Source organism: Hemitrygon akajei, chromosome 5, assembly GCF_048418815.1.
Source record: "Hemitrygon akajei chromosome 5, sHemAka1.3, whole genome shotgun sequence".
Taxonomy (NCBI): Eukaryota; Metazoa; Chordata; class Chondrichthyes; order Myliobatiformes; family Dasyatidae; genus Hemitrygon; species Hemitrygon akajei.
In genome coordinates this window covers 79,145,819-79,172,802 of record NC_133128.1, presented here as the reverse complement: position 1 = coordinate 79,172,802, position 26,984 = coordinate 79,145,819, and the positions used below count along the sequence as shown (strand labels likewise).

At 40.7% G+C, this 26,984-nt stretch overlaps 1 protein-coding gene across 1 annotated transcript in view; it reads right to left on the bottom strand.

Annotated features, from left to right (window-relative positions):
- Positions 1–26,984, bottom strand: part of LOC140727212 (uncharacterized) — a 147,016-nt gene that overhangs the window by 26,059 nt on the left and 93,973 nt on the right. The window contains exons 9-10 of the mRNA XM_073044477.1: positions 16,759–16,868; positions 9,118–9,286 (exon numbers count right to left, since the gene is read on the bottom strand). Of these exons, the coding sequence (XP_072900578.1) occupies positions 9,118–9,286; positions 16,759–16,868 (279 nt within the window). The remainder of the gene's footprint in view (positions 1–9,117; positions 9,287–16,758; positions 16,869–26,984) is intronic.

The window sequence follows — 26,984 nt, the reverse complement described above, 5'->3', positions numbered from 1 at the left end:
TTTAAGTTAAAATTGGATCACCCACAATTGACTGAGCAGTATTAAACAACTGATTTGTCTATTTAATACCAATTTGTGTATGTGTATATATTTCAATAATTATCCTGGGTTGTAAATTTAATAATTGAGCTAGAGAGGGAGCAGACTGACTGAAATTGAGATCGAAAAGACATACTTTATTGATCCTGAGGGAAATTGGGTTTTGTTACAGTCGCACCAACCAAGAACAGTGTAGAAATATAGCAAAATAAAACCATAAATAATTAAATAATAATAAGTAAATTATGCCAAGTGGAAATAAGTCCAGGACTCAGGGTGTCTGACACTCCAAGGGAGGAGTTGTGAAGGTTGATGGCCACAGGCAGGAATGACTTCCTATGACACTCAGTGTTACATCTCGGTGGAATAAGTCTCTGGCTGAATGTACTCCTGTGCCTAACCAGTACATAGGTCAATATATATAGCATATGTGTTTTAAAAGAAAGCACCAAATATTAGCTATCAGTGTAATGTCTTTCCTCCTCTTCTAATCTGGCTGACACCTTTTCGTCACAAGGGTGTTTTGGGCAGCAGTGAAGAATGACATAGCAGCAGAGTTAACAGCTAATGGTAACCGTCCCTATCATTTTTCACTGCCATTCTTGCTACAGCTTCAAGTTCAGAAATGAAGTGGAAAATAATAATTTTGAACCACTGGTGGTTTCCTGCAATCTGAACTACCCATCTTGATTACAGCCTTGACAGCATCAACTCTTCACTTTCTCATTTAGATTTTTAACATTTTCCTCACTCCACATCATTTTATGGAATTTAATGGTAGGCTAGTTAGTTGTTCTAATACTTTATTAATTTCCATGTTACCTGGCCTGACATCCTTGGGAGAACTGGAGGAAGGTGAGCAGATTGCTAACCATATGATCCTGCTTGCAAAAGGTACAGTTCACAGAAGTGCTTCAAAGATCAAATTCACTGTGTTCAAAAAAAGAAATCTAACCAAGGGAAACAAAGATAAGTGAAGTTGTTACCTCAGTGGCCTATTTCTACAAAAGTCAACACATACTTCCTCTGATTACATCTCCTATTTTGGATGACCTTTTTTTCAACTACAGAACAGTCTTCTTAGTTCAATGGATAAATACAATTCACGGTGCAATATGGGTCCCCCGCTTTACGAAAGTTCGCTTTACACCACTTTGTTTTTACGAAAGACCTACATTAGTACTCGTTTCCACTAACCGAAAGAAATCCAAAGAGGATTTTCGCTTTTACGGAGAAAGGCACCCACTTTAAGCTTGTGTTTACCCTGAGAAAGACTACCATGACCGTGAAGCCTTGCACGGGCAGGTGTGTGCGCATGCGTGTATGTGCCGATTTTTTTCTACAAATTGGTTTTGGCTGAATCTTCCCGATTCTGATAAGTGAAACTACACTGTACATGCATTATTTCTACTTTATATCGGCTGTGTATTTAGCATATCATTCCTGCTTTTACTATATGTTAGTGCTATTTTAGGTTTTATGTGCTATTTGGTATGATTTGGTAGGTTATTTTCTGGGTCTGGGAACGCTAAAAAATTTTTCCCATATAAATCAATGGTAACTGCTTCTTTGCTTTACGCCATTTCGGCTTACAAAAGGTTTCATAGGAACGCTCTACTTTCGAATAGCGGAGGAAACCTGTATATAGATTAGATCATAGACTTAAGTCAAGTCAAATGTTCAGAGGAGGCCAAACATTCTGGTGCAGAATTTTGCTTCCAATTACTAAAAGTGTATCCTGTTAACAATATGCAAATCTAGACAAGGGAATCGAATTTCATTTGGCAATACCCTGTTCAATGTATTTGTACAAAACTCCTATGGGCCTTTTAAAGCAGCCTTTTCCCATTTTTTTAAACAAATGGGTAATGAGCTTTAAAAAAATGGTAGTGCTGAGAGAACATTCAAAGTGAATAGACTGGTAAAAGCACATCCAGATGCCTGAATGATTGTCTTAAGCATCTCTAGCAGAGATGAGGAAGAGAAATTAATTAGTGAATCATACTCATTGATAACAGTCCAAGTAGGTTAATGTTTGAAGAGATTAGATCCTGCTCCAGATCAGCATCTAATGAGCTTTCTATTACTGTCCCCACCCAAAGTGTGGAGTGCTGTCAATATTAACTTTTTCCTTCACATAGAGGTGGATTTGTGGATTTTTCTCTGTATTTCTATATGCCCTTCTACAGCAGCGACCCATGATCATATTATAGCCATATAAAATAGGACTATATTAAAATAATATAATTGTATGTCTGCATAAATATTAAAACAATCCCCTGAGAGTAATGTTATAATGAAAAAACAAATATATCAGAGCAGAATTAAAGATAATTCAGCTGCCTGTCTGTGACAAAGAACACTGAAGTCATTTCTGGGTAGATGTTAGAATAGGTGGTTCAACGGTGTCTTCCTAGCATTTGCGATATTTTTGAAAAGGATTACCTTGCAATGTATTCACTCTCACCTTCTTTGCTCGGTTTAGTGAGCAATCACCTTTTACATAACTGTGACAACTGACTCTCAAATCAACTTGCCATCACATGCTGCCAATGCTGATGACTCCCTGCAGACATTTAGCAGACATTAAGGACTCAGCAGGGCAGGGATTATGGAAAGGCATAAAAACACACAAAATTATGGACGAAATCAGAAGATCAGGTGGCACCTAAGGAAAGGAATAAAGAGTCGACGTTTCATGCTGAGACCCTTCATTAGGACGGAATTCCTCCAGTGTTCTGTGTGTATTACACAGGATTTCCAACATCCACAGAATCTCTTGTGTTTAAGATATAAAAACAAAAGGACTGTTGTTGTGGGTGACTTCAGCTTCCCTGATACAGATTGGGGCATCATTAGTGCAAGAGGTTTAGATAGCACAAATTTTGTAAAGTGCATCCAGGAGTATTTCTTAAATCAACATGTAGATAGTTCAACAAGAGGAAATGCAATCCTGGACCTGGCATTGGGTAAGGAGCCTGGGTGGGTGACTGACTTCTCAGTGGGAGAACAAGTTTAGGGAACAGTGATCACAAATCCTTATCTTAAAACTTGAGAAGTAAGCACTTTACAGCAGAGTGTTAAATTAGAGCAGAGCAAATTATAAGAATATTGGGTAGAAACCAGGGTGATAGGTTGGGAACAACTGTTTTTGGGCAAGTGCACACCTGACATGTGGAGGCTCTTTAAAGATCTACTGTATAGAGTACAGGGCAGGTATGAAGCAGGATGGCAAGTTAAAGGAACACTGGATGTGGAAAGTGGTGGTGAATTCAGTCAAAAAAGAAGAAAGCAAATGTAAGGAATATATAGGAAACTAAACTCATATAGAACCCTTGATCATTAAGAAGCTTGGAAAAAGAACTCGAAGAGAAATAGGAAAACAAGGAGGAGCCATGAAAAGTCCTTGGCAAGTAGGATCAAAGAGAATCTCAAAGTATACATACATCATATATACAAAGTACGCATATATCTTTCTATACATATATCAAGAGCAAGAGGATAACCAGGGAGTGGGTGGGACCACTTAAGGATAAAGGAGGATAATACATGATTGGAGAATGTGGGTGAGGTCCAAAATGAGTATTTTGCAATCAATATTTACTAAAGAGAAGGATGTGGAAAATGGAGATGAAGGTGGACTGTACTAATTTGCTAGGGCATTTCAAGATAAAAGAGGAGGAAACATGGGGTCTCTTAAAGAACATTAAGGTGGATAAGTCCCTGGGGTCTGATGGAATACATCCCAGGTTAATGAAAGAGGACAGAGATAAGGTTGTTGCAGCATGGAGCAATATCTTAGAGGCCTCTCAAGCTAGTGGCAAAGTCCTGAAGGACTGGCAAGCAGCTATGTTTCATTATTCAAGAAGGGAAACGGATTATTCTGGAAACTACAGATCACTGTGTCTCACATCACTGATAGGGAATCTATTGGAGAAGATTCTTAGGAATAGGATTTATAAGCAATTGGGAAATAACTTCCTGTGCTTCCAATTGGGAAGTCAAATTGAGGTGTCCAGGGCTGGTTGTGTCTTACTAATTTGATTTGAGCTTTTTTTTGAGAAGGTGATGAAAGTGATTGATAAAGGTAGAGGTATGGATGGTATTTGCATGGTTTTAATGAGGTGTTCGACAAGGTCCCTCATGGGAGTCTTATCCAGATGATTAAAATGCACCGGATGGTCATGGTTAATGGGACTTATTCTGGCTGGAGGTCTGTTAGGAGACCTCTGCTGTTTGTGATATACATGTATAAATGACCTGGATGTGGATGGATGAGTTAATAAGTTTGCAGATGATAGTACAATTGCAGTAACTGTGGGTAGCATAGATGACAGCCAACGGATAGAGCAGAATATACACCCTGTACCCAATAAAGTGGCTACCGTGCGTACGTTCATGGTCCTCTACTGCTGCAGCTCAGCCACATCAAGATTTGACGTATTGTGCGTTCAGAGATACTTTTCTGCACACCACTGTTGTAATGCATGGTTATTCGAGTTACTGTTGCCTTTCTGTCAGCTTGAACCAGTCTGCCATTCTCTTTTGACTTCTCTCATTAACAAAGCGCTGTTGTCCTCAGAACTGGCACTCACAGGATGTTTTTCACACCATTCTCTGTAAACTCCAAAGACTGTTTTGTGTAAAAATTCCAGATCAGCAGTTTCTGAGATACTCAAACCACCCTGTCTGGCACCAACAATCATTCCACGGTCAAAGTGACTTAGATCACATTTCTTCCCCATTCTGATGTTTGGTCTGAACAACAACTGAACTTTTTCACCATGTCTGCATGCTTTTATGCACTAAGTTGCTGCCACATGAGTAACTGATAAGATATTTGCATTAACGAGCAGGTGTACAGGTGTACCTAATAAAGTAGCCACTGCGTGTAGATCAGTTGTAGATATGGGCAAAGAAATGGCAGATGCAGTTTAACCTAGCTAAATGTGGATTATTGCACTTTGGGAGATCAAATATAAAGTGGCAGTACACTGTTAATGGCAAGACCCTTAATAATATTTATGTACAGAGGAATCTTGAGGTCCAACATCCATAACTTCTTGAAAGTGGCTGCAGAGGTCGAAAGGTGGTAGGGCAACCATATAGTATGTTTGCTTTTATTAGCTGAGGAACTGAGTTCAAGAGTCGGGAAGTTACATTGCAGCTTTAGAAAACTCTGGTTAGGCTACATCTGGAGTATTGCATTGAGTTCTAGTCACCCCATTGTAGGAAGAATATCAAGGCTTCGTAGAGGGTACAGAAGTAGTTTACCAGGATGCTGACTGGATTAAAGGGCATGTGCTATAAGGAGAAGTTGGACAAACTTGGGTTGTTTTTATGTAGTGGCTGAGGGGAGATCTTATACAGGCTTATGAGATTTTAAGAGGCACAGATAGAGTAGACAGCCAGTATCTTTTTTCCTGGGTCAAAGTGTCTAATATTAGAGTGCACGTAATTAAAGTGAGAGGGGGCAAGTTTTTTTTTGACACGGTGGTGGTTGCCTGTAATGCACTGCCAAGGGTAGGGGTGAAGGCAAATATAACAGGTGTTCAGGAGACACTTAGGGACATGACTGTGCAGGAAATGGACATTGTAAGCAGAAAGGATTACTTTAGCTAGGCATTTATTTACTAATTTCATTAATTTCCCACAGTATTGTGGGCTGTAAGGCTACCCCGTGCTGTACTGTTCTATGTTAATGGTTTGGTAAGGAAAATTGAAACTTCCCTGATTAAATTACCAGTCCAATGCAGCTGAAGCCACAATCTATATTTCTACCGCGATTGTTGATTCTTGGCAGTATTATGTATCAGTTTATGCACAAAGGTAAAAACACTGGGAATAATTAATCATTTAACATTTACACACAAAATCAACAAACTAAATTTCATTAATACAAGAGATTCTGCAGATGCTGTAAATACAAAGCAACACACACAAAATGCTGGGGGATCTCAGCAGATCAGGCAGCATTGATGGAATGAATTAACAATCGACATTTTGTGCCAAGACCATTTATCAGGACTGGAAAAGAAAGGGGAAGATGCCAGAATAAAAGGGTGGGGGGAGGGGAAGGAGTACAAGCTAGAAAATGATAGGTGCAGGATTTTCCCACTGAAATTGAGTGAGACTAGAACTAGAGGTCATAAGTTAAGGGTGAAAGGTGAAATATTTAAGGGTGGTGTGAGTGTGGATTGAGCTGGCACCAGAAGCGAGTAGATGCATTTTTGATTGCGACACTTAAAAGAAGTTTGGACAGGTACATGGATGGGAAGGGTATGGAGGGCTATGATCCAGGTGCGGGTCAATGGGACTAAGTAGAGTAACAGTTCAGCATGGATTAAATGGGCAGAAGGGCCTGTTTCTGTGTTGCAGTGCTCTACGACTATGACATTGAGAAACTATTTCTTCTAGTGAGGAATCACAAAGTAATGTGGTATAATCATAAAATTAGAGCTGGTCCATTCAAAGATCACATCAGGAAATATTACTACTTTTACAAAGGACCGAAATCTGGAGCAAATTCTCTTGAAACCTATTCAAGGTACATTAAAAATAAATGCCAAGACTGAGACTGATACTTTTCAGTCATTAACAGGCTGAACTTTGGATAAGATAGAGGCAGATCCTAGTAAAGACATCCCAGATCAAACTGAACAGTTCAATGAATAGTTCCTTAATTTCCCCACTGTGATATGATCAGAGAAAGAGTGGATTGCCACACTTCAATACAGTTTAAACTCCCAAAACAGACTCCATGGAAAAACGTACCAGAATATCAGTCACATGTTTGGATGGAATAAATGGACAATTTACTTTACTCTAACATTAACTGGAATTGGAAGTGATACCTTTAGACTGGTCACTCAGTGGTGCTGGGTCTTGGCTAGGAAGCTAAATGATCAGTAATTAAATCCCTAACCCTATGATTTTCACCCTGAATTTTTACCAGAAAGAAGTTTAGTGTCTTTGACTGGCATCAAAATTCTCTCACCTTGCAGACACAATCTAGTGAACTTTGTCATATAATTCACTTGCCTTGAATAACTATTTACTACTTGACAATGCTTATCATTAAATTCCATCAGCCAGTCTGTTCACAGATTCTATACCATTAAGTAACTTGCTGAATCTCTCTAGTGCCAGTCAAGATATTTTAGTGGCAATACTGGCAAAAACACAGCCATCTGCAACTTCTTAAGCCATACTGTTTCCAGAGAATGCATGAAGATTTGGTTATTATGATTGAGAGAGATTAAAGAGGGGAAAATTCAAACAGAAATTTGTTCATTTGCCAGGGGCTGATGACCTAGGTATTTGAAGTTCATGATGAACAGCACCATAATCTAATTTTAAATGAACCATTTGAAATATACCTACAATCTATTAACTTCTCTATGTAAAGATCCGCAGAGACCAAGTTCAAATTCATCATTTGAATAAAGCCAAATGAAACCGCATTCTTCTGGGGCCAAGGTGCAAAATGATCTGGAAGAGGGGATCAAGTGTAGTGTATCCAAGTTTGCTGATGATACTAAGTTGAGTAGAAAAGCAAATTGTGCAGAAGATACGGCGAGTCTGCAGGGAGATATAGATAGGTTAAGTGAGTAGGCAAGGGTCTGGCAGATGGAGTACAATATTGGTAAATACGAGATGATCCACTTTGGAAGGAAAAATGAAAGAGCATGTTATTATTTAAATGGTAAAAAACTGCAGCATGCTGCTGTGCAGAGGGATTTGAGAGTGCTTGTGGATGAATCACAAAAGGTTGGTTTGCAGGGGTAGTAGGCTATCAAGAAGGCAAATGGAACGTTGGCCTTCATTGCTGGAGGAATTGAATTTAAGAGCAGGGAGGTTATGCCGCAACTGTACAGGGTACTGGTGAGGCCACATCTGGAATACTGAGTGCAGTTCTGGTCTCCTTATTTGAGGCAGGTTATACTGGCTTTGGAGGCAGTGCAGAGGAGGTTCACCAGGTTGATTCCAGAGATGAGGAGGCTAGACTATGAGGAAAGACTGAGTTGCCTGGGACTGTACTCACTGGAATTCAGAACAATCAGAGGAGATCTTATAGAAACATATAAAATTTTGAAAGGGATAGGTAAGATAGAGGCAGGATAGTTGTTTTCACTGGTAGGTGAGACTAGAACTAGGGGACGTAACTTCAAGATTTGGAGGAGTAGATTTAGGACAGAGATGAGGAGGAACTGCTTTTCCTAGAGAGCAGTGAATCTGTGGAATTTTTTGCCCAATGAAGCTGTGGAGGCTACCTCAGTAAATATATTTAAGACAAGATTGGATAGATTTTTGCATAGAAGGGGAATTAAGGATTATGGGGAATAGGCAGGTAGGTGGAGATGAGTCCATGGACAGATCAGCCATGATCTTATTGAATGGCAGAGCAGGCTCGATGGGCCAGATGGCCGACTCCTGCTCCTATTTCTTATATTCTACATCACCAACAGTCATACACATCACAAGGCACATAGAACATGTATAAGGTAGCAAGTAACCATAGTCACACACCCAAAAAATTATTCTCAAAAAAACTTTCTCTGCTAATACAAGCAACTAAGTAAGGGAAGTTGGGCTAGTGTTTGGTTTATACGTGAATTAGACAGGTAATTAACAATAATAAAATACCATTTTGAGTTCTTTTTCATTCTTTATTAAAGTTATGCCTTATTTTACTTCTGATTTGATTATCTTCCCCACCCTCCGTCACCACACCTTGATGTTGATAACCACACATGTTCCCTCCATTTGGGTAGAAGGTCAACATTGACCTAAAATAACTATCAAATTAAATGTAGCATTGTAAAATACCTATGAGAAATAGGTGCAAGGCAATTTGCACAGCAGGACAATATTTAGACAAATAACAGCTCACATCATTAACACACAGTAGCTCAAATGAAAATAGCCAATGCAGTTGCAAATTGAGAGAGAAAAAACAAGTTACAACTGGATCTGAAATTTAAACTTGTACTTTTTTGATTGAGCCAAGAAATTAAAGCTATTCAGTCACCAGGCTATTTTTTATAAAAATGCAAGGCCTTAAAAAATTAGTCCTACCTAATTTTTCATAAGTTTTTTGACTTTTAGCAGGTGATAATGGTGTTGGATTCTGGTAAAGCCACCAAAGTTGACCATTTGCAGCAGAATCAGAGGTAGATGGAGAGATGGAAGAAGTTGATGCTTTTTCATCAGACAGGTATTCTCTTCTCTGGTTTGAGCCTGTTTCCTGATAACAGAATTCAATATTATTATTGTTTCCTCAACTCATTAACTCAAAAGCTATTGACTGATAGTACAAAAACACACCAAGGTGCCAGATATTTAAAATTTAACATGCGCCCCCCTTCAAATTGGTCTGCGGCAGATTTGTCACTTCGTGGGCAGTTGATCTCCCTTCATGAGTGGCTTAGACCTCTGATGACAAGCCACTTATCAAAGGTATGCCTTTTCAAATTGTTTTTTTTTAAACAATAAGGCAATGGAAAGCTGAGCGGTACATCCAATATAGCTTCTATATATTGTACGGAAAGGTCCTGTTTAATATGATAGCTTATTGATTCTCTCCTTTGAGTAGTGCCTATTATTAATTGCTTGATCATAAACTGAAGCTATAGTCCTACATGCTGACTCTGAACTGACACTTGTTACTATGATCAGGTGTAGGATTGTGACCCTCAAGTTCAAAGTAAATGTATATTACCATATATTTTTATTTAGAGATATAGCACAGTAACACACTAACACACCCTTCTGGCCCAATGAGCACACACCACCCAATCACATCCATGTGACCAATTAGCCTTCTAAAATGTGTCTTTGGAGTGTGGGAGGAAACTGGAGCATTCAGTGGAAACCCACAAGGCCACAGGGAGAATGTACAAGCTCCTCACAGACAACAGCAGAACTGAACCTGGGTCATTAGCATAATAGCGTTACACTAACTGCTACACTACCACACCACCTGGAGATTCATTTTCTTGCAGGCATTTACAGGAAGAAAGAAATACAATAGAATTTTATGAAAAACCATACAGAACCAGACAAAGAGTACCAAACAGCCAGTGTGCAAAAGACAAACTGTGCAAATAAAAATAATATTGAGAACTTGAGTATAAAATTGCCAAGTAGTGTGGTTGTAAAGCATAATTAATTAGCACTAATTTCATTCTCCCCTATACCTGTAATACATTTCTACATGCATTCTGGATTTAAAAATAGCGACATTTAATTAGAACAGCCTGGAAGCAGTAAAAATAAAATTATGATACTAGCTTGTAAAAGATTCATTTGTTTACTGCTGAGTTGTACAATGGAGTGAGTGAGTTGGAGAGGTTTCGATGCAGAAGAGTTTCAATGCCCATCTACCTAACCCAGGTGTGAGGTTGGTTTGTTCCAAGTGCCGAGCCAATTTGGTGAGATCGAGAACGGCTTTGGGTGGAGTAGTCCAGGCGTATCAGGGTGCCGGGCTCTACTCAGTGCTTGGACAATTTAAACACCTCCCAGACAGACTGGAACCATGATTGTCAGGTATGGAGATGAGGGTCGGGCTAATTTTGCACGCTCTCCCACAAATGTTTATTCCTTTCTCTGCAGTGCTGAGGCTGTGGGCCAACTCGAGCAGCGGATCTAAGACTCAGTCTGGTTTGGGATGCTGTTGACTTGCTTTTATTGTTTGCATGATACAGGTATGTGATTTTTCATTCTCCCTCTTTCTCTGTGCAGTGGTTTTTGGTTTGTGTGGCGCATGGCCAAGTGGGTAAGACGTCGGTCTAGTGATCTGAAGGTCACTATTTCGAGCCTTAGCTGAGGCAGCGTGTTGTGTCCTTGAGCAAGGCACTTAACCACACATTGCTCTATGACAACACCGGTGCCAAGCTGTATGGGTCCTAATGCCCTTTCCTTGGACAACATCGGTGGCGTGGAGAGGGGAGACTTGCAGCATGGGCAACTGCAGGTCTTCCATACAACCTTGTTCAGGCCTCAATCATCATTGAAAATCGATGGACAGCCAAACAGAGAGAAGTTTTTGGTTTTGATTTTTGGATTATTCAGGCCTCTTGCTTGGTGGCTGCTTGTAAGCAGACAAATTTCAAGGTGTTTAATTTATACATTCTTTGATAATAAATATGCTTTGAAGTTGAATTGAATTTTATCAGTATCATATTTAAAAAAATGACAAAAGGTCAAAAATGGCTGAAATCTGAAAATGATAGCCTTGTACGAGCAGTTCTTGTCATTAGTGTGGCCATGTTAGAAATATTGATCAAAATAAGGTTTATGACTGCACTATAATCACTGAGGAGAGGATACACAAGGCTAGTCAGCATTGGAAAGAGTCAGTCAACTGAATCAAAGTTAAGGCAGTCACTTTGTCAGAGGTTAGGTACTTACGCATATTTTTGGTTGATTGGAAATGTTTCTAATTAATTTTGTAACATGCCAAAATTATATGTTCCTTTATCACAGTTTAACAGAAGGTTATATATTAGCTCTGCGGCAGTGATCTGGAAGCTTTCATATCATAGTACTAGTGTGATGTAATGTCCAATCTAATGAAACTGAATCATACATATTTACAGTACATAGTATTTCTTGGCAGGGTACTACTTGCCAGTACAATGATGTTAATTTTCAAGACAGGTGCTGATAATGAGTGGAGAGGGTCTTTTACACTGCCGCTGATAGGCAGTGACAGCCGACAGGCAATATGCCATACTGTTGAGAACTATCCTCAGTACTGTCCAACAGGAAATTAAATTCATATTTTTTGTTTACCAGACATAAACCATGACGTGCTATGAGATCTGTCAATTAAAAATATTGATCAGCAAAACAAACATCGACCTAAGTTACCAAAACACGTATTTTTAATGGCTGAATTGCTCCACCCGGAAGACAAAGGGGAAATATAATTCCTTAATAATAATCCACTTCCTCCATATGCTGTTACTGGAACATGTAGTTTCAGCATAGATTTCACATGAAGGCAAAAGACAGGAAATTACAGGCCTGTTAGCCTAACTTTAGTGGTTGGGAAGATGCTGGAGTCCATTATTAAGGATGAGGTTTCAGGAGTACTTGGATGCATATGATAAAATAGGCTAAAGTTGGTTTTGTTTCCTTGAGGGGAATTCTTGCCTGACAAATCTGTTGGAATTCTTCTGAGGAAATAACAGGCAGGATAGACAAAGGAGAGCCAGTGTATGTTGATTACTTGGATTTTCAGAAAGCCTTAGACAAGGAGCCACACATGAGGCTGTTAAACCAAATAAGAGCCCACGGTATTACAGGAACAATATTAGCATGGATGGCTGAAAGGCAGGAGGCAAAGAGTAGGAATAAAGGGGGCCTTTTCTGATTCACTATTGGTGACTAGTGTTCTGTAGGGGTCGATGTGGGACCACTTTTTTCATGCTATACCGTATGTCAATGATTTGGATGATGAAATTGATGGTCTTGTGGTTGAGATTGTGGATGATACAAAGACAAGGGTTGGGGCAGGTAATGTTGAGAAATCAGGAAAGCAGCATCGATCATCAAGAACTCCCACTAATAAATTTACTTTGACTTTAGATAGAGTGAACGTTGTGAGGATGTTTCCTATAGTGGGGGAGTCTAGAAACAGAAGGCACAGCCTCAGAGCAGAGATGAGAAGAAATTTCCTTAGCCAGATGGTGGTGAATCTAAAGCAGAGGTTGCTAGGTTCTTGATTAGTAAGGATGTCATAGGTTACAGGGAGCCCACAGGAGAATGGGGTTGAGAAGGATAATAAATCAGCCATGATGGAGTGTGGTGCAGACTTGATGATCCAATTAGCCTAATTCTCTTCCAATTTCTTATGGTCATGGTCTAATGTTAATAGAATTTGATAAATTTTTCTGTTCTGTTGCATTTCATCACAGTAAGATGCATTCTACACATGACCTATATAGTGTATGCGGGACATCGAGAGATGAGTATGAAATATGAAAAACACCTTTGTTTATAATAAATTATAAACAAAAGATGCTTTTCTACCAGTATTGCCAACATAAATCTGAACGATCTTACAAGACTGTTCTTTGAGTAGGTTAAAAGATTAGCCTAACATCATGGGTCAGATGGCCTGTACAGTGCTAGTGTTCTATGTCCTAAAGTACTGGTGCCTGAGGTTATGTTCTGTTATTAATTATGTATAATATCTCTTTATGTTGATCAAAACTGCCAATGTTCTCAAGACTAGTGTTTTTAAAATTAGATGGGAAGTCCATATAAATATAAGAAATAATCCAATCTCGTGGTGTGACGTTACAGCACTACAGTTGTTAATGAAACTCAGCAGTGAAGCCAGTCATTCTTCTCCAACATAAAGGAGATTCTGTGATAAGTTGTTAGAGTAAATACAGAGGTGGGGATTTGGAAGTTGAGGAGGGCTTGTGTGATAATCAGAGCTAAAATTCTGCTAGGGTTAGAATTAACTGAAGTTTTCATGACTGAGACAAGTAAATATTTCAGAAGGGATGAATATTAAGGGTTGAGGAGCTGGAGCCAGAAGTTCAAGATAAAAAAGCTATCAGCCATATGATCTAAATGAAGGGTGAACAGAGTTATGACTGGTTGCATCATCATCTAGTATGGAGGCACCAATGCACAGGGTCAGAAAAAGCTGCAGGGAGTTGTAAACTCAGCCAACTACATCATGGGCCCTAGCCTCCCAACCATTGAGAATATCTTCAAATGGCGAGCCAGCATCAATCATTAAGGGCCCTAACTACCCATGGCACACACAGTAGCGTAGTGGTTAGCACAACTCTTTTACAGAACCAGCGACCTGGATTCAATTCCCGCTGCTACCTGTAGGAGTTCGTATGTTCTCCCGGTGACTGCATGGATTTCCTCCCGATGCTCCGGTTTCTTCCCACAGTCCAAAGATGTACCAGTTGGTAGGTTAATTGGTCATTGTAAATTGTCCTGTGATTAGGCTCAGATTAATGTTGGGGATTGCTGGGCTTATCTCTGCACTGTGTCTCAAAAAAAAAATCATTACTATTATGAAGGAGGTACAGGAACCTGAAGGTACACCCTCAATATTTTAGGATAATCCCTTCATTTCTGGAACATTTTCATGAACCTTCTTTGAACCCACTCCAGCGTCAGATTTTTGAACAGAAAATGACTACTACTTCACTAATTTGTTTTCTCTTCATCAATTTTTAAAATTTGTTGTTGCAATTTATAGTAAATGTACTCCTGCTGTAAAACAACAAATTTCATAACATACAGTATAATAAACCTGCTTCTGCTCAGAGTCAAATCTTCAGTTCAGTTCCTACATTCTTATGATGTGGCCTATAGCGTGGCAGTTTTAAGAGCACAGTGGCTTAGAGAAAAGCATTTCTTCAATGGGATGATCTCAATATGAAATACGGAAAAAGGCCCTGCAAATGAAAAGCATTTTAAAAAATCAACGTACCCTAAAATAGAACCTAGAGATTTCCAGGTTTCTGCAGCCTAGCGCCATGCTAAGTACTTGATACACCATTAACTCTCCTGATTTAAAAAAATATATAACCAGGTAATTTCTACTCACAAATATTACACCACAAGACACAGGAGCAGAATAAGGCTATTCAGCCCACTGAGTTTGCTCCACCATCTGATCATGGCTGATCTATTTCCATCTTAACCCCATTCTCCTGTGTTTTCCCTGTAACCTTTCATGCCCTGACTAATCAAGAATATATCACCTTCCACCTCAAATACACCCAGTGATCTGGCCTCCAAAGCTGCTTCTGGCAACATATTCCACAGATTCACCACCTCCTGGCTAAAGAAATTCTTCCTTATCTCCATTCTAAATGGACACCCCTCTATTCTGTGGTTGTGCCCTCTGATCCTAGAATCCCCCACTATAAGAAACATCCTCTCCACATCCACTCTATCTAGGCCTGTCAAAATTTGATTGGTTTCAATGAGATTCCCCCCTAATTCTTCTAAATTCCAATGTTGTACAGGCCCAGAGTCATCAGATGCTCCTCATATGATAACTTCTTCATTCCTGGAATATTTTCGTGAACCTCCTTTGAACCCTCTCCAATATCAACACATCTCTTCTTAGATAAGGGGCCCAAAACTACTTACAATACAATACAGTGTGGTCGGACCAATGCCTTATAAAGCCTCAGTATTACGTCCTTGTTTTTATATTCTAGTCCTCTTGAAATGACTGCTAACTTTGCATTTACCTTCCTCACCACCAAGTCAACCTGCAAATTATTTAGGGAACCCTGCATAAGGACTCCCAAGTCACTCTGCAACTGATTTTTGAATTTTCTTCCCATTTAGAAAATGGTCTATGCTATTATTCCCTCAATCAAAGTGCATGACACTGTATTCCACCTGCCACTTCTTTGCCTGTTCTCCTAATCTGTATAAGTACTTCTGCAACATTACCTGACCCTCCACCAGTCTTTGTATCGTCCACAAACTTGGCCACAAAGCCATCGATTCCATCATCCAAATCACTGACGTACAATATAAAACGAAGTGGTCCCAACATCAACTCCTGCAGAACTCCACTAGTCACTGGCAGATAATCAGAAAAGGTAATTTTTATTCCCACTCTTTGCCTCCTGCCAATCCTCTCTCCATGCTAGTTTCTTTTCTATCATATCATGGGCTCTTATTTTGCTAAGTAGCCTCATGTGTGGCACTGCGTCAAAGGCCTTCTGAAAATCCAAGTACACAACTTCCGCCAATTTTCCTTTGTCTATCTTGCTTGTTATTTCCTCAAAGAACTCCAAAAGATCTGTCAGGCAAGATTTTCCCTTAAGGAAACCATGCTGACTTCGGTCTATTTTACCAATATGCCCCCTAGTAACCTGAGACCTCATCCTTAACAATTGATTCTGACATCTTCCCAGCCACTAAAGACAGGCTAACTGGCCTATTAATTCCTTTTTTTTCCTCCCTCCCTTCTTGACGAGTGGAGTGACATTTGCAATTTTCCAGTCCTCCAGAACCATGCCAGAATCTAGTTATTCTTGAACGATCATTACAGTTCCAGCAGACCTGCCCACAAGGACATTGGTGTCCCTCGGGTTCAGGTGTAACCTGCCCCTTTTGTACAGGTTATACCTTCCCCAGAAGAGATCCCAATGATCCAGAATCTGAAACTCTTCCCTTGCACCAGTTCCTTAGCCACGCATTCATCTGCCAAATCATCCTATTCTTACCCTCACTGACGCATGGCATAGGCAGCAATCCAGAGATAACTACTGTTGAGGTCCTGCTGTTCAGCTTTCTACCCAGCTCCCTAAATTCTCTTCAAGACCCTCCTCCCTTTTCCTACTTATATCATCATTGCCAATATGTACCAAGAATTCTGGCTGCTCGCCCTCCTCCTTTAGAATTCCTTGGACCCAATCCAAGACGTCCCTAACCATGGCATCTGGGAGGCAACATATCATCCAGGTGTCTCTATCCTGTCCGTAGAATCTCATGTCTACTTCTCCAACTATGAAACCCCCTTTCACTACTGCAGTCCTCTTCTCCCCTCTTCCCTTCTGAGCCACAGTGCCAAACTCTGTGCCAGAGACCCGGTTGCTGCAGCTATATTGATAGTTTTCTGAATTGCATTGGAGAAAAGGCAATTGATTGTAACTTGATTGTAATTCTCTCAGAGTTTGTTCAGTTTTAACATTGAAGGTAAGAACTTACAACTCTTCTTCTTGTTGTGCTGATCATATTGTTGATTGCAGAGATGCAGATCTTCCAGTCCTTACCAACCTCAGTGAGATCATGGTGGGGGAACTGTTTGCTTAAGAACTCTGCAACGACAGAAGTATCCATTCTGGGTTCACAAGCAGATTCAGAGTGACGAAACAAAGGTCAAAGCACAAAAACTCATTCTAACATGAGTCTGGACTAGTCTCTAAACTTTACAATGGCCAGTCTAAAATATACATGAGTCACTTTTTAAACTGATTCATGTTAACCATATAACCATTACAGCACAGAAACAGGCCATCTCGGCCCTTCTAGTCTGTGCCGAATGCATACTCTCACCTAGTTCCACCTAACTGCACTAAGCCCATAACCCTACATTCCTTTCCTGTCCATATACCTATCCAATTTTTTTTTTAAATGACAAAATTGAACTTGCCTCTACCACTTCTACTGGAAGCTCATTCCATACAGCTACCACTCTCTGAGTAAAGAAGTTTCCCCTTGTGATACCCCTAAACTTTTGCCCCTTAACTCTCAACTCATGTCCTCTTGTTTGAATCTCCCCTACTCTCAATGGAAAAAGCCTATCCACATCAACTTTATCTATCCCCCTCATAATTTTAAATACCTCTATCAAGTCCCCCCTCAACCTTCTATGTTCCAAAGAATAAAGACCTAACTTGTTCAGCCTTTCTCTGTAACTTAGGTGCTGAAACCCAGGTAACCTTCTGGTAAATCTCCTCCGAACTCTCTCTATTGAGAGAGCTTTCACCATCTTCCCAGGCAGGGCATTCCAGATCCCAACTTTTCTGTGTGTGGAGAGAAGAAATGCCCCCTCAGATCCCCTCCACACCTCTGACCTCTCACTTTATATCCATGTCTCCTTGTTTCAGAAACCCCCATCAAGAAAGAGGATTCACACTCTTTATCCTCTTTACTACTAATTGACAATTAAAGTTTAGTGATGAATCAATTTAAGTGCTGATGTAACTTTTACAGATAACTGCTAAACAATTTATTGAAAGCGGCCAATATGATTGTCCAGTGCTAGAAGCTGTTAAGAGCCATTAATGAGTGCAAATCATGAAAGAATGTTGTTCTGAAGTCTCAAACACGAGGACATCTGCAGATGCTGGAAATTCAAGCAACACACACAAAATGCTGGTGGAACACAGCAGGCCAGGCAGCATCTAAAGGAAGAAGTACAGTCAACATTTCGGGCCAAGACCCTTCATCAGGACTAACTGAAAGAAGAGACAGTAAGAGATTTGAAAGCGGGAGGGGGAGGGGGAGATCGGAAATGATAGAAGACAGGAAGCGGAGGGGTGAAGCTAAGAGCTGGAAAGTTGATTGGCAAAAGGGATACAGAGCTGGAGAAGGAAGAGGATCATGGGATGGGAGGCCTAGGAAGAAAGAAAGGGGGAGGGGAGCACCAGAGGGAGATGGAGAGTAGGCAAGGAGTGATTGTGAGAGGGGCAGAGAGAGAAAAAAAACAGAGAAAAGAAAAAAGGGAGGGGGAATAAACAAATAAATAAATAAATAAGGGATGGGGCAAGAAGGGGAGGGGGGCATTAACAAAAGTTAGAGAAATCAATGTTCATGCTATTAGGTTGGAGGCTACCCAGATGGAATATAAGGTGTTCCTCCAACCTGAGTGTAGCTTCATCTTGACTGTACAGGAGGCCATGGATAGACATATCAGAATGGGAATGGGACGTGGAACTAAAATGTGTGGCCACTGGGAGATCCTGCTTTCTCTGGCAGACAGAGCATAGGTGTTCAGCAAAATGGTCTTCCAGACTCACCAATCGGGTCTCACCAATATATAGAAGGCCGCACCGGGAGCACCAGACGCAGTATATCACAGCAGCCGACTCACAGGTGAAGTGTCGCCTCACCTGGAAGGACTGTCTCGGGCCCTGAATGGTGGTGAGGGAGGACGTGTAAGGGCAGGTGTAGCACTTGTTCCAAGGATAAGTGCCAGGAGGGAGATTGGTGGGAAGGGATGGGGGGGGAAGAATGGACAAGGGAGTTGTGTAGGGAGTGATCCCTGCGGAAAGCAGAAAGAGGGGGGGGAGGGAAAGATGTGCTTGATGGTGGGATCCCGTTGGAGGTGGCGTAAGTTACAGAGAATTATATGTTGGACCTGGAGGCTGGTGGGGTGGTGGGAGGATGGGGTGAGAGCAGATGTGCGTGAAATGGGAGAGATGCGTTTGAGAGCAGAGTTGATGGTGGAGGAAGGGAAGCCCCTTTCTTTAAAAAAAAAAGGAAGACATCTCCTTCGTCCTGGAATAGAAAGCCTCATCCTGAGAGCAGATGCGGTGGAGACGGAGGAATTGCAAGAAGGGGATGGCATTTTTGTAAGAGACAGGGTGGGAAGAGGAATAGTCCAGGTAGCTGTGAGAGTCCGTAGGCTTATAGTAGATAAGTCGTCTCCAGAGATAGAGTCAGAAAGATCAAGAAAGGGGAGGGATGTGTCGGAAATGGACCAGGTAAATTTGAGGGCAGGGCAAAAGTTAGAGGCAAAGTTAATGAAGTCTATTTGTTTATCAGTCTGTTATCATTAAGTGGAATTTTACACAACATTATTTAACACACATGATCTATGCTTGTATTTATAATGTACTGTATATGTCCCCTCCCGGTTTACTTCTCATTACATCTGCGTTCTTTTCTTTTCCACGTTTGCGTCTGGTTTATCTTTAACTGATCTCTGCCATTTGTCACAATGATTCCATCGGAATGATAATTTTCTGGATTGATGTTAACCATTAATACCTACTTTGACCATGCATTATAATTTTACTGTCATGAAGGCATATGAACACAAATTATAGGACAAAGAACAGTACAGCAAAAGGAACAGGTCCTTCAGTCCATGATGTTTGTGCCAAACACGATGCAAAATTAAACTAAATTTCTCCCCCTGCATATGATCCAGATCCCACCACTCCCCTCATACTTGTGTCAATCTGAAAACCTCCTTAACTCCTATTGTATTTGCTTCTACGACTATCCCTGGCAACTTGTTCTAGGCACCTACCACCCCAAGTATAAAAATAAAACTTGCCCCCTACATCTCTTGTAAACCTTCTCCCTCTTAATGTAAATGTAGTGTTTGATATTTCTATTCTCAGTTTAGTGGAGGTGGGGTGTGAAGAAAGACTCCAACTGTCTACCCTGTCTATGCCTCTCTAATTATAAACTTCTTTCAAGTCTTCCCTCAGCCTCTGACACTAGAGAAAACAAGCTAAGTTTGTCACACATTTCCTGTGGCTGTGACATTTATTCTGAATTCTACTATTGTTTTACCTTGTACTACTCATGAACAGTGTAATAAATAGTATGCAAGCCAAGCTTTAAATTGTACCTCTGTATATGTGATAATAATAAACCAATTCCAATCTTTCCTTTATAGCCCATACACTCTAATCAGGCTGCAACCTGGTTAAGGCTCTTCTGTACTCTTTCCAAAGCCCTAATGCTCTTCTTGTAATGGGGCAACCAGAACATGCATACAATACTTCGAGTGTAGCCTGACCAGAGTTTTATGTACTCGCAACACAACTTCTTTACTCTTACACTTAGTGCCCTGACAAATGATGGCAAGCATGCCATATGCCTTCTTTACCAAGCTGTCTACTTGTGTAACCACTTACAAAGAGCTGTGGGCTTGACTCCAAAATTCCACTGTACTTCAATGATGTTAAGGGTCCTGCCATTAACTGTATATTTTCCCCTTATATTTGACCTCCCAAAGTGCAACACCTAACTTGCTCCAGGTAAACGTAATCTACCATTTTTCTTCACATACTTGCAGCAGATCTATAGTCCCACTGCATTCTTTGACAATCTTCTCCACTATCCACAACATGACCATTCTTACTAACCCATCCATCCACGTTTTCATCCAAGTCATTACTCTATAATATACAAACACCAGAGGTCCCAGTTCCTCTGGAACACCAATAGTCATAGCTAGTCAGCCAGAATTAATGTCTTTCCACCACTACCTCTGTCTTCTATGGACATTCTGAATCCATACTCTCAAGTCACTGTGGATCCCATGCATCTTTATCGGCTGGAACAGCTCACCATGAGGAACCTGTCAAATGCCTTACTAAAGTTATGAAGACAACCTCCACTGTTCTAACTTCCATCAATCAACTTTGTTCACCTCCTCAAAAAAACTCAAGCAAGTTTGTAAGATATGACCTCTGTTGCACAACATTGTGCTGACTGTATCTAATCAGACCATGGTTTTTCAAGTGCTCAAATTCTATGCCCAAGAATCTTATCCAAAAGTACCATGGTCTTTTCCTCTGATTCCAAGCATAAATTCAAAGAAGTTCATTTATTTTCAACGTATGAATGCAGTATACAACTCTGTGATTCATCTTCTCCAGATAGCTATGAAACAAAAATAAAACCATGGAAGTTGTTCAAAGCAAAACATCAAGCCCCCTGCATAAAAAAAATCAAATCTCGCAAACGGCAACATGATCATCAACCCCCTCCACTTTAAAAAATATTGCACAAACTGCAACATGATCATCAATCACCCATGCAGTAAATCAAATCACGCAAACAGCAACAAGAACAGGCAAAAACACGGATGTAAAAACCATCAAGCTGGAAGAGACCAATTTGAAATGCTGTCCAATAAATCGTAAAACTTCAGTTACATTCTCCAACCTCATTGAGGGAGAGAGAGACCACTCAAATGCAGAGGTCTTCCCTCAGGAGCAGCAAGTGATAGGCCGTCACACACAGACACCTTCTCCGGCAGCAGCAAGTGAAAGATCTGTCACAGCAGTGAGTAAGAGGCAGGTAGGTGGCGTTGAACATTCGCTCGCTTTCTGCATTTACTTCAATGTTTCAATTTTCCTTGGTGCATTAATCAGCCGGAAATGGAGTCAATTATGGTCTCTAAGCTTCTTCACCTCGAAGCCACCCGCCTCCTGGAATTTTCTCCAGACAGCAAAGCGTTAGATCACTCAATCAATCTCCAAACTTTAAGTCGTAAGCTCCAACAGTTCCAGAAATCCATTTAAGACTATAAGAAGGTGCAGAAGAAGTGAAATAAACAGTTCCTGGACTACATCGGCTGAGAAGGCATTGTTTGCTGGTGCCATTTTGTCTGTAAGGTTTCTCCTTTATCTTTGAGTGCTCCTACCCTCTCCCTAGTTATCTCCTTGATTTTAATAGAAATGTAATATGTCCTGGGATTCTCTTTAATCCTAGTTGCCAAGGGCCTTTCACTCTTCTTTTGGTCTTTGTAATCCCCTGCTTGAGCTCTTTCTTGCTAACATTATATTCCTCAACTGCCCTGTCTAGTTTTAGATTGTTAATCCTTGCACATGCTTCCTTTTCTTTCTGACTTAATTTGCAACCTCTCACCATCAGGGGTTCCTTTGCCTTGATACTGTATCCTTGTCTTTTCTCCTTACTGGAACGTTCAGGTCCTGAGCTTTGAATGGCTTCCACATGTCAGAGGTGGACTTGCCTGATAACAGCTGCTCCCAACTCACTCCCTGCAGCTCCTGTTTAAGAAAGTTTTAAATTGTCCTCCCCAATTTAGTACATTCCTGGACATATCCTTATTCAGAATATCTTAAAACTTAAGGAGGTGCAATCACTATTCCCAAAAAAAGCACTCCCACTGAAAGGCCAGTCACTTGGCCAGGATTATTACCCAAGTCAAGAGCCGGCATGGTTCCTGCTCTAGTTGGACCACCAATGTACTACTTGCAGAAACCCTCTTACATGTCCCAAATAAACTGTACTACATCCAAGCTTCTGGCACTAAGGAAGACCCAATCAATATTGGGGAAGTTAATGTCACCCACTCTGACAACTTTGTTGCTTTTACATCCTTATCTGTCTACATTATCACATGGTACAGCAGCACAGGTGGCATGGTATTGAAGCAGTAACAGACACAAAATACTGGGGGAACTCAGCAGGCCAGGCAGCATCTATGGAAAAGATTACAGGCAATGTTTCGGAACCAGACCCTTTGGTAGGACCCCTGGTCTGCTGAGTTCCTCCAGCATTTTGTGTGTTACTTGGATTTCCAGCATCTGTAGATTTTCTCTTGTTTGGTTTTGAAGCAGTTAGTGTTACAACCTACAGTGCTAACCTACAATCCAAGTTCAATTGCCACCGCTGTCTGTAAGGAGTTTGCACGTTCTCCCATGATTGTGTGGGTTTTCTCCGGTACTCCGGTTTCCTCCCACGCTCCAAAGGCGTATGGGTTAGGGTTATAAGAGATGTGGTGCCAGAACATGGCAATACCTGCGTGGTGCTCCTAGCACACCCCTTGGATTGTGTTGGGTATTGACACAGACAATGCATTTCGCTATATGTTTCAATGTACATGTGATAAGTAAAGCTAATCTTTCTCTCTCTTTTTACATGCTCTTCTTCCTCTAACCCTTTCACTTGCTGTTCTGCCCATGAGGATATTACTTCCCCTCTACCTAAGAGACAATTTGTCCCTCTTGTACAGGTCGCATTTGCCCGGGAAGAGGATCCATATAACTAACTGTCCTCGTATCTGAAGCACCCCTTTTACACAAGCTCCTCAGCAACTTATTGAACTGCATGGTCTTATTTTTTGGCTCACTAGCAGATGGAGCAAATTGCAATCCTGACATTACAATGCTTGAAGTACTGGTTTTTTTTAAAAAAACCTTTCTAACTGGTTCCTCCAAAATCACTTTGTAGCGCCTCATTTCTGTTCCGCCAATGTCATTGGTACCAACATGGACCACAACCTCCCTTCTCAGAAGGGACCCACTCAGTGACATCCTGGACTCTGGCATGAAAGAAGCAACACACCATTCTGGAGATTTGCTTGCAGTGACAGAAACATATATCTGCCCCTCATCCATCAAGTCTCCTATCGCTAGCCTCTGTGTGACACCATCCTTCTCTGATGAGCCTCAGAGTGAGACATTGTGTCATTGATATTACTATCATTTACACTTTGGGGTGTTTTGCTTTCGTGGATGTCTCTGTGAAGAGTAAGAATTTCAGGTTGTATACTGTATACATTCTCTGATATTAAATTGAACCATCTGAATTTGATCTGGCGGTTGCTGCTACTCTCTGAAGGTCACCACCTCAAAGCAGTATAACTGTTACTGAAGGGACATCTACTCCTGTTATTTTTCCTGGTAGTCACCTATACCTTGGGTGTGAGCACCTCATTAAAACTCTTATCAATGATGCTCTCAGCATCCCCTCATGCTTCTGAGTGGAACCATCTCCAGGTCCACTTCTTTGGCCTGGTTGTTCAGGAGCTGCAGCTGGGTGTAGTCTAGGGACACTAGAAGTTTCCCTGATCTTCCACATCCTCCAGGTTTTGACTGTCATCCTGTTTACACCCAGCCTAAAGATTAAGGAATGAAAAGACCTCCCCTCTGTTCAGCTTTCTCATTGAGGCCTCTTAATCCTACATACTCAAGAGTTCTCAACCACTTACAGTAGTTGGTCTAAATACACGTCTGCGTAACTGGGTGTTGGACTTCCTAACCAACATTACTCAGACAGTCAGAATACACAACCAGTCCTTCCTCCCCATCACCCTCAGCATGGGTGCCTCCACAGGGTGGTGTGCTAAACCCACTATTGTACACTCTTCTCACACAGGACTACACAGCCAAACACCTGAGTAATCACATTGTCAAGTTTGCTGATAACACAACAGTGGTGGGTTTCATCACCAACAACGATGAGATGGCATTCAGAGAGGAGGTGGAAGAGCTCAAGGCCTGGTGCCTGGTAAGTAACCTCTTCCTCAATGTCAACAAGACAAAGGTTACTGACTTCAGGAGAACTTGCACCACTCAAACCCTGCTTTACATTGGTGACATAGCAGTGGAAACCATGAATATTTAAACTCCTGGGAATGCACATCTCACACAACCTCTCATACTCCCAGAACACATTCTACACAGTCAAGGAAGCTCACCAATGCTTCTGTATTCTGAGCAGGCTGAAGATCAATACTCACCTTTCACAGATATTCAGCTGAGAGCATCCTAACATGCTGCATTGCAGTGTGGTATGGAAAATGCACTGTGATGGGCAGGAGGGCTCTACAATGGGTAGTTTTACTGGCACCAGCCTACCTGCCATCAAGGACACATATACCAAAGGCACTTTCAAATTTCTACAGATGTACTGTGGGGAGCATTCTAACCTGCTGCATCACTGTCTGGTGTGTGGTACTGCACACGATGGAAATAAACTGCAGACAGTTGTAAGCAGTCAGCTCCATCATGGGCACTAGGCTCAACAGTATCCAGGATATCTTCAAGGAGCAATGCCTCAAAAAGGCAGCATCCATCGTTAAGGACGCCCATAACCCAAGACATGCACTGTTCTCATTACTACCATCAGGGAGGAGGTACAGCAGCCTAAAGGCACACATTCAATGGTTCAGGAACAGCTTCTTCCCCTCTGTCATCTGATTTCTGATTGGACACTGAACCCATGAACACTACCTCACTACTCCTTTCATTTCTATTTTCGCACTACTTATTTAATTATATATATATATATATATATATATATATATATATAGATATTACTGTAATTCACATTTTTTCTCTATTATTACATATTGCTTTGTATTGCTGCCGTAAAGACAACAAATGTTACAACGTATGTCAGTGACATTGAGCCCGATTCTGATTCAGTGTCAATGTTCTCTCCCAACCCCAGCAGCAAAACCCTATTTGGTTACCAGTATAGGGTTGGTCTCACTGCTTGGCTGTGCAACTCCAGACTTCCAACACAGACATTGTACTGAGCTTTGTTACCAGAGCAGACTATTACAAGGAAAGAGAAAAAATGCACTATGCTCAAAACTTCCTTGAAGGAGGTGCAAATTTCCCAATAACTCCCTGGAACCTCTGATCCCTGACCACTCAAAGTTGGGCAAGGAACAATCTGGATGAGAACAATGGATCTGCATCAGGGAGCACACAGACGCCCTTCATAAGCAGCGGAAAGAGTATACTGCCTCACAAACTATTCTGTCTGTCCCATCAGTCACCACATTGGCCTAATTAAGCACCACAGAACCCACAAAACTTCTTATCCTTAATCCTAGCGTAGTACCTAATAACAAAATGCAGTTACAGAATAATGCTAATTCACTTCAGAAATGTATGTAGCCAGACTGCAGTAGCCTAATGAAAAATGCAACCAGATTATTTGTAATAATTTGCTAAGTAATGACTATTTGATAAATATGCCTGCAGAAAAAGAATCTCAGGGTTTGTTTGAGGTGATATGCATGTACTCTGATACTAAATTTTACTTTCAACTTTGAACGTTAATACAAAAGGGAGAAAAAATTAAAATTTATTCAAAGTATAAGACTTAGTAATGATTTTCTCATAAGCTGCTGAAGCAAAGCTACTAAACCTGAACTCGGAGTATCCACAGCTGATATCAAGAGAATAACTGTACATTTTCTAATTAATATTGATAACCCTGTTTTCCCTCTGCACATTATTTTTAGACACATGTAAACAAATTTAAATTACAACTAGTAATGTATGCTTAAAATTACCACATCTTTAATCTGACAGTGCATTTCATTTTCCCTTTAGTTCTTTCTCCCCTTCTCCTGCATATTATCACGGGTACACTGGCATCAGCTGTCTTCAACTATCACCAACACTGTCTCTGCAATGACCTTCAGCTATTGTACGTCGGCTGGAGGGGTTGGTCAATACGGTCATTTTAGATTATAGTGTTACGAGTTATTGATCAGTAAGAGAACAACTACCCTTTGTTTCACAGAAACAATAGACAACTTCTAAACCAATTTTTGCATATTTTTTTAAACAAAGCTGTGAACCCCACCTTCCCAGTACCTGAATATATTTAAACAAAATAGAAACTGCATATTTCATTATAACACAATTAAAATTATCTAATTAGTCACCTTCAATTTTCTAACAACTTAACTAAAAATTTCAATCAAAGCCATTCTTTTTCTCTGGCTCTAAAGCTTGGGCATCAATTAGTTATTTCAATACCACACACATTGAAGTGAACTTTCAACCCCTTTGTGGCTGAACTCTAAATGTGTGGTTGGAAAATTTTAGCATTCAAACTGTATTTCTGATTAAGCTAATAGATAAGATTATGCAAATAACTATTCTATGATCAAGGGTTCCAGTGTCTCTCCCCGC